This window comes from Lactuca sativa, chromosome 6 (assembly GCF_002870075.4).
Source record: "Lactuca sativa cultivar Salinas chromosome 6, Lsat_Salinas_v11, whole genome shotgun sequence".
Lineage (NCBI taxonomy): Eukaryota > Viridiplantae > Streptophyta > Magnoliopsida > Asterales > Asteraceae > Lactuca > Lactuca sativa.
Window position 1 is genome coordinate 124277396 of NC_056628.2, and position 13352 is coordinate 124290747.

The window sequence follows — 13352 nt, forward strand, 5'->3', positions numbered from 1 at the left end:
AATGTAACTAATGAATGAATATGGCTCAGATTTCTATATATAGTCCTGGGATTTTTGGTAGCAAATATTTTATTCACGAAATGAACTCTAATATAATAGAGTTTTGGAATAACAGAGTTGCACAAAACCCTAGTGCATCCACTCTCCTAATATCTCCTTAAGTGTAAACCTTGAAATACTCAAACTTATACAGAAAAGTCTGAAAATTTACTGCGACTGATCTAACTTCTAGTGACTTGATAAAGTTCGTACAGAATGGAAATTTCGGGTTGTCACACATAATGCCACTACCTCTACCGCCACTACCTCTACGCGCGACCAGGAGGGTCATCGGATACTCTATCGTCAATCAGCATGGTTACATACGGGTTCACATTCATTCTTTGTTTTAGACTTTGCTAGCTGTATCGTTCACTCGATACTGTCTAGAGTCTGTATTTCTTTGTTTTAGACCTTGTTAGCTGTATCGTTCATTTGATACTGTCTGGGGTCTGTGTTTCCTTTTGTTAGACTGAGCCAGGCGTATCATTCATTCGATACTCTCCTGGAGTCTATGATTTCTTTTGCCTTAGTCAGTAGTATTTCTGCTGAGGCATGTGTTATTTCCCCCTTGTATTTTACTAGTGATATTCTCCTACTTTCTTTAAAGTCAAATACCGTATTTTGGTAATGATAGTATTTGAGGGAAAATTACTCTTTAAAACATAACTCTGTCGAGTCTTGGTAGAAGACTGCTTTTATTTAGAAAATATAGGATTTTCTGGAAATGACGCTAATACATCGTAGATTCTAAACTACTAGTTTTCATAAAGTTATTTTGAATAAAAATGTGTATTTATAAAAATGACACTAAATACTTATGGACTCACTAGCATTATAAAATGCTGATACTCGCTTTCAAAATAACTTGTATTCTCAGGTCAGCGATAGACAAGGTACATCCCAGGAGCTTTTGTGAAGACAGTCTAGTATCGAGCTACATCTATGTTATGTTCTGTGATTACTTTGATATTACTATAACATGTAACCGATGTAAAATTATTACTATTAATGCAATGGTTGTTGTACTTTGATTACTATACTGCATATGTTGTGATACTTGACATGACGTCATTCACCCCAGAACGTTTCCGTCGTTCCGGTTTTGGGGGGTGACATTGTAATATTATGAACTATGGCATTTTCTAATATATTTTGGTTCATTTTCAATATGATGTTCATGAGAGGATATGCTTATGGAGCTGGTAGCCAAGATAGGATATGATTGAAAAATTATGACGTCCGTGAGTTGATTGCTACTGAGGTAGCAGTTGTGGTTCGAGGTTCCCTCCTCGAGGTTTTTATGTATATCAAGACCGCTATGATTTAGCTGTTTGATGAGCAGTACGCCGTTCTGGCTAAGACTGCTGTTGGTATAGCGACCACAACCGAAGTTGCTGCAGGAGGCTGAGGAGGAGGTTCATTTCAGTACCGAGACTTCAGCAGCACGAGCCCCCAGACTTTAATGGGGTTAAGGACCGATTGTGGCTATAAGGTGGATTTCTGATGTGAAGGGCACCTATTCCTATCCGAACGACTAGAAGATAAGGTGCGCCCTGAACCACCTTTGGATGGGCGCAAAGGACTAGTGAAACATGATGAACGGTTCCTACACTCCTGAGTAGAGGACTGTTGTTACTTGGGAGCAGTTCACCGATATGTTTCACATAAGGTATGCCCCCCAGTGGAGATGGAGAGGTTGGCTCAGGAGTATTTGCATTTGAGAGAGACAACGTAGTCAGTAAAGGAGGTGACCAAGATGTTCGCTGAGAGGGCTTTATTCTGTCCTAGGTTTGCTGCTTCGGAGCAGATCCATATGTCTCAATACTTGAGCATCCTCAAGACTGATATTCGACAGTTTGTGTTTACCTAGCTCTACAGTACCCTCTTCTAGCTTCAGGATGTCACAAACAGGCGAGAGATTGAGATAGAGACCTAGATGAGGGAGCAACGCCAAACTCCAGTTTAGTCCCAGCCTGCAATGAAGCAGTTTAAGCCCGCTGATTCGTGATCCGGAGGTCAGAGGGTTTGCACTTGTGGCAAGTGCAGCAAGGTTCATGAGGGTGTTTGTCGGTTTTCTTCAAGATCCCACAAATTTTGCAAGGAGGGCCATATTGTAGGGATAGTTAATCAGATGAATATGGTGTATATATCTGGATTTATCTTCAAACAAAACAAAAAATTGTACATTATAGTGAAACAAATCTTTAGTATAAAACATTTATAACATCCATAAGAACGATTCAGAAACGAAAGAAGTAATAATTGCATAAAAAGGAAGAATTAAATTTACTTTTTGAGTGGGCGCGTAAGGCGTTTAAAGATCGAATAGGAAGTTATGAAACCAATATTACTGGCTTACCCTAACCATTTCATCTGTAAATGAACAAATAGGTTCTAATGTATTCTCAGCCTACAACCTTAAGAACGAATTAGGAGAAGATTTAGTATATATGTTGATTTATCTAAAATCGATGGATCAATTAAGGTGATAAGATACGAATTTATACTAAGAATCATAAATTGGAAAATTATATGAGTTTCAGGATTGATGAATTTGAATTGTCAAGGTAAAGTACACTCACGATTCTAAATTTTTGATAAATTTTTTAGTGCATTTCGAAAACAATATATACAAAATTACATACCTATGAAATCGATTAGGAGACGCCAGTAGTAGCCAAAAGGAGAATTAAAGAAAGTTTTTCGTCGTTAGGCAGAGAGCATGACCGAACATCACCGATAAACAACTAATATCCGAATTAGTATCAAAATTTGTAGGCGGTAAGGTAGGAATGGCAACGGGGCGGGTTCGGGGCAGGGCGGGGCGGCATATCCCATACCCGAACCCGATATTTATATTTGTCCCCGAATCCGACCTGAAACCCGACGGGTTTCTTATCGGGGCGCCCCATCGGGGCTAAAAATATCCCTGAACCCGACCCGAAACCCAAAACCCGATATAGACCCGAAACCCGACCCGAAAATGGTGGCAGAAAAAATTAGGAAAACTACAATGAAACAATTGAGAAATTAAAACCTTACAAATGCTTAAAATACAAATAAGTTCTTAACATAAGTGAACCAAATAGAAATTACTAAAGTCTAATATCGTAACTAAATTCATCACAATAGTGAGAAATTGGGAATACGTGACGAGATTGAAGGTTAGAGTCTTCGGGTGGCTGAAATGGGTTAGAGGGATGAAATCTCATTTTATATATATATATATATATATATATATATATATATATATATATATATATATATATATATATATATATATATATATATATATAATTTTTCGGGTCGGGGCGGGTCGGGGCATGCATACCCCACTCCCTGACCCGAACCCGAACTAAAAACCCGATAATGACCCGAAACCCGATAAGAGTGACCCGACCCGCCCCAAAATCTTCGGGGTTTGGGTTTTCTCATCGGGTTCAGGTTTTTTTGCCATCCATACGGTAAGGATATGTCAAGGAAGAACCATGATCTTGAAGGAAGCAAACGGTGATTAAGGTGGAGGAGCGATCACCATCTCGAGGCTAGGCGATGGCGGGAGGAAGGAAGGAAACGAAAACGGTTGTATCGAAGCTAGAACGATGAAGACGATTGAGAGAGAGTGAGAGAGAGAGAGAGAGACAGAGAGAGTATGAATGAATGAATGTGTAAAAAAGACGAGAAATAAGTGAGATATTTTAGGAATTGTTTTCTTTTTTTAGTGGCATTTAATTAATTTTATTATTAAGATTATTATTTTTTGTGACGAATTTACCCTTATGAACCTTTAAAAAAGTCCTCATATATCCTCCAATTTGCTAAAAATTACAAATATATCAAAAAAAAACTAAACATATCTAAATTCATAACTTAACATTGTGAATGTTAAATATATTTTTCTTATTCACCGTGTGAATTTATATTCACATTGTGAATTTTCAAAGATTCATATTGTGAATTTGACGAAAAAAATTTTATCGAATTGGATTATCATTGGAAAAAGAATAAAAAGTTATGAATTTGTGTATTTTTAGTTTTTTTTTTCATGAAAAATAAGTTCTAAAAGTTGAAAAAAAAATTTGGTTCCTTGGTTAATTATGGTTTTGTATTGAATCTCACCCTATATATATATATATATATATATATATATATATATATATATATATATATATATATATATATGGAGAGAGAGAGAGAGAGATGGGTTCAGGTGTTCAAAGTAATTATTGTGTGATTGTATGTATAAATGTGGGCCAATCAAAATTAAATAATTAAATAAATAAATAAGGGTAATTTAGTAATTTGATTAGTAACTTCCAAAAATAATCCTTATAATCATGGTATTGACTTTTAACCTAATTTCTCTAGGTTTATATGTAGAGTCGTTCCCCTCTTTATCTAAAAACCAAATCTTGGCAGATATTAGCTGTATTCCTGATAAGGCGCAAGGAGTACTGATAAATTTAGAATTGTCAACATCTAAATGATAACTATGAATAGCACTAAATCGAAGTCGTCTATCCACCGCTTCTTTTTCTTTTTCTTCTTCTTCTTTTACAATTGATCATCGAGATTCAAAGTCAAAGTATCCTTTTCCAGTCAATCAGTAAGATTTTCTTTTTCTCACTAAACTCGTTTTTTTCTTTAGTCGCTCAATCTCCACCGATTACAAGCCCTATCCGATTATACAAAGCCGTTGCCACCATCGTCCGCCCCAAACACCTTCCTTCTATCTTCCTTCTTCTCGATTTTGTTTCTCTGACCTAGGATCATCGTGGTTACTTTGTACTTTTCAACTCAATCCTCTCTAAAAAAATCCAATCAATTCAGCAATTTCGGCCTTAACAGACCAACCAAGCCCTAAATCCTTTTATGGCGTGTATTTGCTTAAGCGGAGAAAGAAAGAAGAGATTGTGATATGGAGAAAAGAGCAGCAGTTGTGGTGTCGATCCAAGGAGGAAGACGAGGCAGGAAAGGTCACACAAGAAGAAGGATTTGGTTGTGGGATCGGCTACAGCAGGTAAAACTTCTTGATTCTTTTTTTCTTTCTTCTTTTCATTCTATCTTCCTTCTTCTTAATTTTTTTCTCTAACATAGGACCACCATGGCCATTGGTCATGGTTGTCCTTGTTGTTCATCAACCACCTCCCTAGGGTGGTTATATGAGGCATAAATGTTGATACAGTTGCTCAAACTGGCAATGCTTTAGCTTTGTCTAACTTATCACTCAAATTTCTTGGACCTTTAAGAATATGTCTTTACATTTTTTTAATAATTATTCTCAAATCTCAACTAGCCCTTATAGTTTCTTGATGGTATTATGATGAAAACAGATTGGAGATAGGCTTACTGTGAGAGTGAGTGTATCTAACTCATCAGATACTCGTATATACTTTGAAGACATCATCGTCAAGATCCCAAATCAAGAGGTTACATACTTTTATCCTTAGTTTATTTGGATTTTTTTTAGGATTAAGCCCTTCAATGGTTGTTTTTTTTATGTAGCCAATTTTGGAGGCACAGGCGACTTTACTTTGGCTTAACAAAAACTATCGTCCAACTCGTATTCCACCAGAAGTGAGATCTAAACTTGTATAGTTTGTACTTCATGATGAGGAAGAATGGTTCCATTTTTATGGGGTAAAATAAGTATTAGAGGTTTTTTTGCATGACAAATAATACTTGTACATGGATTAATTATGCATAAGTAATTATGTTCATCATCAATCATCATGTAAACTTTGGCCATGGTTTTATTCAGTTATTTCATATACTTAGATACAACAAACTTTCTGATATGCGAGATTTCATTAGATCTAATATGTATTTGTTTTTCATGTTTTCAGATTTTGAAGCGTTTCTTACGGATTTGCCATACTTGAGTTCAGCTCCTTCTGCAACTCCAAGCATAAGACTATTTTTATAAGATGTAATTTGTTTAGAATGGTTTAGCAATATATTCTATTAGAATATGTATAGTTGTAATAAAATGTATAAGAATGTTATTCTGTAAGAATATGTATGAATCTACATTCACGTGTCCATGAGTAAACAATGATATTGTTATTTTTCAACTAACGGTTCAAAGACGTTATCTTTCTTCAAGAAATTCATTTAATCAAAACATGTATTCTGTCAGAAAATATGTATCCTGCCATTATTATAAAATATTATTCAAACAGAATGACATTCTGTCAGAATAAAATCGGGTATAATTGAAAGTTAAGTAACAATTAAACTTGAATTAATTAAAAAAATCAGAATTTTAAATCAAGAAAATTAATTATCCCCAAAAATTAGGAATTTTCCTTTTTTTTAATTTATATCTGACTAAAATATCCTTATAGTGAAATTAGATGGTATTTCTGAATTATTTTTAATTCAATAATAATTATTAATCATTTTTTTAAAATAACTAAAATGAGTGACCTCAATCAACCATACATTCACACAATAATTAGTTATAATATAATAATCAAAGTCTCTCTCTCTCTCTCTCTCTCTCTCTCTCTCTCTCTATATATATATATATATATATATATATATATATATATATATATATATATATATATATATATATATATATATATATATATATATATATATATATATATATATATATATATATATATATATATGAGTAAATTATATGAATGATCCTTATGGTTTATGGTAATTTGAGTGTTTGGTCTCTGACTTATTTTTTTAACTCGGAAGGTCCTTACTGTGTGTTTTTGTTACACGTTTGGTCCCTGACTTACCTAAAAAAACTATTTTGCCCCTGATTTTTTTAAATATTTAAATAAACACACCCAACCCCAACCCCCCTCACTTTATCCTACCTATCCTACAATTTTTTTCCTATTTAAATAATAGTTTTTTAGATAAGACAGGGACCAATCGCGTAACAAAAACAAACAGTAGAGACCAAACTCGTAACAAAAACAAACATTATGGATTTTCCGAGTTAAATAAATAAGTTAGAGATTAAGCGCGCAAATTACCCCAAACCATAGGGACCATTCTTGTAATTTACTCTCTATATACTCTCTATATATATTATTACCGTAGGAGGAAGAGCGACAATGATGCTTTAAAAAGGAACTGCAATATGAAACCTGTGTGGATACGAGAAAGAAATTTATTATAAATACTTCGACGCTTCTCTGTAGATTCTCTCTCTCTCTCTCTCTCTCTCTGTCTCTCTCTCTCTCTCTCTCTCCATGCTTCATGCCTTCATAGATTCTGCGCGTATCTTCCTCTCTCATCCTTCATTAGTTTTGTTATCTCATCACAACCTTGTAATCTGCCATAAAAATGGTGGTAGCTACGCAAGTTAATCCAATCCGGATGGAAAAGATTCGAGAAGTAGATATTCCAGTGATCGATCTTTCTTGCAGTCGATCGAAAGTGGCAAAGCTCATTGTAAAGGCTTGTGAAGAATATGGTTTCTTCAAAGTCATTAACCATGGTATCTCTCATCATATAATAAAGGAAATGGAAGATGAAAGTTTTGAGTTCTTTTATAAACCCTTACCCGAAAAGGAACTAGTTGGATCCGCCAACCCCTTTGGCTATGGTAGCAAGAACATTGGCCTTAGTGGTGACACGGGAGAGCTTGAATACCTTCTTCTTCCAACTAACCAAAACGCCATTGCTCAGACCTCCAAATTCAGGTAATCAGTTTCATAATTTATTATTATTATTACTATTATTATTATATTGTCTGTTTTTTAGATATATATATGTGGTTTTACCTGTAGGTATGATGAATTTAACGAAAGAAAATATTAACAACATATAAATGTTTTTGTTTCATTGTTACTAGCTATGCATGGGCATCCTTAACCAAAACTCACAAAGGTTATCAATTAAGCAAAGCACTGAGCATAAAAAATTTCAATAACAATTCACAATGTCGGCTTACACTATGGGTAACAATGTAAATGAATAATAAAATGTCAAATTTAGAAATAAACGTTGTCATCCTTATTTAAGAATATTATGATTTTTAAATTTATGGTATTGACTTAGAAATGGTTGGTGGGAACACGAGGTCTATCTTTCTTTTTTTCAATCAGAATCTTGGTTACCAATTTATTATTAGTCGTTCAGAAGAAAGTTGTAGAATTAAATAATATTTTTTTAACTATGACATGTCTTTTAATTAAGAGCAAAAGTTTATAACAGACATAAGTGGGGTTACAGTTGGTATGATGTAATATCATATTAATTAAAAAAAAAACACAAAAATAATTAATGATGTTTTATATATTAACCACATATGACCAACTTTGAGTGTATAAAAAGTTACAACCAGAAAGGAAACATATTAATTTTAGGTTATTACTTTTACAAAATATTATGTAAAATTAATATTATTTTCCAAATTTCAGTTATCTTTAAACTATAACTCAGGCTCCCATACCATAATTATTACTGATTTTTCAAAACGCCTATCAAAAATCTAGACCGCAAAAATTCTTCTTTATTTGAAAAAGAAATTGCCTGTTGTGTATTTCTTTATTAGATTAAAAAAAAAATCTTGTATTTCTGCACATAAGTACCATGGGAGAAGCAAACCAGTGATCACATGGGGTGACTCGTGCTCTTCTTAGGCAGTAGCCTATTTAATCTTTAGTACTACCTATTCTAGCATGTACATTAATATATATATATATATATATATATATATATATATATATATATATATATATATATATATATATATATATATATATACACGCGCACAAATAGAGATTCAACATTAAAAAAAAATCGTTTTCTTGCATTTGGTGCGATTTAATGTTTACAACAGACGTTACATGCAACAAATTATAACGAAACTCACTTTCTTTTTTTAGTTTAACTTTTTTTAGGTTATGTTTTTTATCGAAAAAAAAGAATATACATTTATTTATGATTTTTTTGTCCCTTTCCATAAAGATCCTTTTAGATATACTAAAGATGATTTTTTTTAAAAAAATGAAAATTCAGTTCAGATTCATATTGTTAATCTATTCAGATTAACAGATTCATACTAAAGATGATTTTTTTTTAAAAAATGAAAATTCAGTTCAGATTCATATTGTTAATCTATTCAGATTCATATTGTGAATATGTTCATGTTCACAGTACAAATAATAGTAAGCCGAATTTACATAGTAAATTTTGAAAAAGTAATTATATACAGTTCAGATTCACAATGTGAATAAATCCATTTGGTAATTTTACAAAACTAATTTACAAGTAATTAAATTTTAAAATATTATAAAACTATATAAAAATATATTTCGATTCATATGTAATTTTCACATAATTTGTAAATAATTAAAAAGTTAAAATAGAAAGTCAGATTTACATTGTGAATGTTAAAAATTGAGATATTTACAGTTTAGAATCACAGTGTCAATATCAACTGATCAAGTTTTTTTAATTGATGTTGATGTTTGTTAATAAAGAACAAAATATTCTGATTTTTGGCATAATTATTTTTTTTTATAAAAATAAACTAGAACATTGAAAAAAAACAACAAAACCAAGTGGATTTTTTTCGAAAAAAAATGTTAATTATTTATAGATCAACATTGATCTCTGGAAAAATTATAAAAAATCGTGAACGGTATATACGGTTTTTTCTTCGATAAAAAACGTGCGCCAAAAAAATGAAACGACAAAAAGATATGAGTTTTTTTTGTAAGGATGTTGGTTTATGGTATAATCTGGTGTATGAACGTCCAATATACAGGTGTACATTCAATCATTTGGTCGTTGATCTTTACGATTTTTGACATATATATATATATATATATATATATATATATATATATATATATATATATATATATATATATATATATATATATATATATATATATATATATATATATATATACTTTTCTTAGTTCTAAAGGTATTTGTTATAAACTTTAGACTTTATCTAAACAAATATTCTCTTGGTCAAAAAAAAAGTATTTAAAATGATTCATCATTTACGTTGAGTAATCGAAAGTGAATTACGATACTCTTTGTTCAATTTAAAGTCTTAATTCATTTGTTTACCTTTTACTAATTATTACTCAAAATAGGTGATTTCATTTGTATTCATAACATTTTTCTTTTGTTTCTAATAAAATTATGTTGAAAAGACAAGATTCAGTATATTGAATGGTTATTTGTTTTTACCATAAAAAGAAATAAACTGAGTTACGGGAAAGGCACAAAAGGTTGGAAAATAGGTGGACAGTAATGTCAGAATCAGAAATTGGTCTCTGTTTTGACTACTCCCCCACAGTTTCACTCTGCCTACAAACTGCAACCTATACAAGTGTCCCTTTCTCTATTTAACATTAATATTAAAGTATTAAAAATAGATAAGTTGACAATATATATCTAAAAGCTTTTTAAGTGCTAATTTAATAATTTTAAAACTTCATATGTTTTGATAATAATTATGTGTTTTTCATCCGAACGGCGTTTTTAAAATTTTGATATATATCATTCTATTGCTTTATTTGTTTAAGTTGATATGTTTAAAAGCTTTCAACAAGAACTTATAGGTTATAGATCCATCAAATAATTGTTTTTTCTTTTTTTTTTTTTAATAAAAGGTGGTACATTTACAATTCCCATCGAATAAGATTTGGTTGAAGAACTCATATTCGCAATAACAGAGTTTTCAATTGCTTTTTTTTCTATGTGAATTAATTAAAATAATAATAATAATAATAATAAAAGACTTGTCATAGATGCTCTAAGTTTTGTTACTATTTTATATTAACTAAACTAAAAGTTACAATATTCAATTCTAATCTAAAAATGTCAAAACACAATATAACCTTTTTTGTTGTAATTAATATATATGGTCAAATCGTTCATTTTTTTTTTTATAAATGATATAATCACTTTAACTTTTAATTTGTGATAATATGAACAGGTGTGTGGTGAGTAGTTATGTCAAAAGTGTTAGGGAGTTGGCATGTGAGATATTGGAATTGATAGCCAAAGGGTTGGGGGTCCCACACTCTTTATTCAGCCACTTGGTCAGACACTTTGACAGTGACTCCCTTCTCAGGCTAAATCACTATCCACCTGTCACTCACTCCTTCCACCATGGCGACATCGGCTTCGGAGAGCACTCTGACCCTCAGATCATCACCCTTCTGAGATCCAACGATGCTCCTGGTCTTCAGATATCTCTCAGAAATGGCCTTTGGCTTCCTGTTTCACCTGACCCACATGCCTTCTGTGTCAATATCGGTGATATCTTGCAGGTTTCTTCTTCGTCCCATCTTATCTATAAATCCATCTATTCATCTACCATGTTTGTTTCACAGAGTTAAAACTAGATAATAAAAGAGGGTGACAAATCGAGTTTTTGTTGTATATTTTTAACTGATGCGAACACACATGACATAATATGACAAATTTGTAAACATTTAGTTATTTAATTCATAATTAATTATATAAAAAACGATAAACATATGATTATATCGTGTCAATTTCTAAAATAGATACAACATGACTTTGTGAATTTTTACACTTGATACAAACACGATACCACATGACTTTAGTTATTTTAATTCATAATTAAATAACGATACAACATGATTTTAGTTATTTTACACTTAATACAAACACGATACAACATTTAGTTATTTAATTCATAATTAATTATATAAAACGTGGTAAACATAGGATTATATCGTGTCAACTTTTAACATAGATACAACATGACTTCGTGTATTTTACATTTGATACAAACACCAATTTTATATTTAATTTCGTCAAAATCCAATTTCGTGTTGTCGATACGAGTTATATAAGGTCATCGATATCAATATCAACTTTTGCAATTATAACATGCAAAGATTGTTTTCTTCAAAAGAAAGTCTCCTTAGACATATAAAGAATCTTTTTAACAAATGCTTTTAGAATTTATAGTTTGTAAATATTCATTGGAATATTAACATGCATATAAATATTTATATTAAAATATTCAGTAGTTAATAAATATCCTCCAATTTCGGTAGATTCATTATATTTATTCATAAATTAATTAATAGAAACGTTTAATAATAATAATAAGTTAATATAATAAATAAATACAGTAATAGAATAATGTATGTTAAGCTGAGTAGGATAGTAGTCCTTGCAAGTAAGTGTTCAGAATTAATTATAAAGTTGTGGGACGAATGGTGCTTTACATATTTAAAGCGACTTTCTTTATATAAAGAAAATGTAAGGAATTAACGTGACATGTTGATGACCTACCATTCATTCTCATAACTCAAGTTTGTAGGGCTATTTTTTTTAGATAATATGGAGATAAGAACGACATAACTCCTTTTTCACCATAGTGAGTCCTGGGTCCCATCTTCTTGTACGTTTTTGGGTGACAAGAAAATTTATAACTTTTAGTTTAGTTCAATGCAAACAACCGATGTATATCATGTTTTGGTTTTATTTCTTCTCGCAATGTGAATATACGTAATATATCATGTTCTATCTTATCATTATGATGATTGTTATCTTTTTGGATGTAGGCTATGACGAATGGAAGGTTTATAAGTGTGAGGCATCGAGCCATGGCTAACTTGTTACCTAACCAATCTAGACTATCGATGGTTTTCTTTGGTGCACCCCCACCCGAAGCAACAATCGCTTGCCCACCACAACTACTCAAACGAAACAAGCCGATTTACAAAACTTTCACTTGGTCTGAGTACAAGTCGCATACCTATGCTCATCGACTAGGTGAAACTAGGCTTGATCATTTCAAGATTACTTAGGCAGAACAAAATGTTTGTTGTAAATCCTTTTTCTTTAGTTGAAATTTTTGTAGATCCAGAACAATGTTTGGTTGTACTATGTAGGTCTCCTGTTGTACATTGTTTTGGAATATTAGTTTTTACTTAAACATGTTTTTTCGGTCTAATGCATCATATAAAATAGTTTTATGTAGTTTTACCATTTATCGATTAAAATACTTAACTAATTTCTATGATATATCATTAACATTCTGTTATTTCTAAAACATAATGTTTACATTAATCTTTTGTTTTTTGAAACAAGACACCCCGACTAGCAAGTAACTAGAACATGGACATGATAAAACAGTATAGGAATATAAGGTTTTAGCCAGAAAAAATTAATCGAGCAAACTAGTCATGACAACTACAAGTGTCCATTCTACCTTTATGCTTATTAGGGGTGTGCAAAAAACAAAATAAACCGCATAAACCGTCCACACCGCACTGCATAATGCGGTTTAGAATTTCGTGGTGTGGTTTGCGATTTGTAATTTTGTC

The 13352-nt window shown here is 31.5% G+C and overlaps 1 protein-coding gene across 1 annotated transcript; it reads left to right on the forward strand.

Annotated features, from left to right (window-relative positions):
* Positions 1–7159: 7159 nt before the first annotated feature.
* Positions 7160–13028, forward strand: LOC111890054 (gibberellin 2-beta-dioxygenase 2). Its single transcript, XM_023886216.3, has 3 exons — positions 7160–7718; positions 10979–11315; positions 12588–13028. Exons 1-3 carry the CDS (start codon positions 7360–7362, stop codon positions 12831–12833), a joined length of 942 nt encoding a protein of 313 aa, XP_023741984.1. The 5' UTR covers positions 7160–7359; the 3' UTR covers positions 12834–13028.
* Positions 13029–13352: the final 324 nt, after the last annotated feature.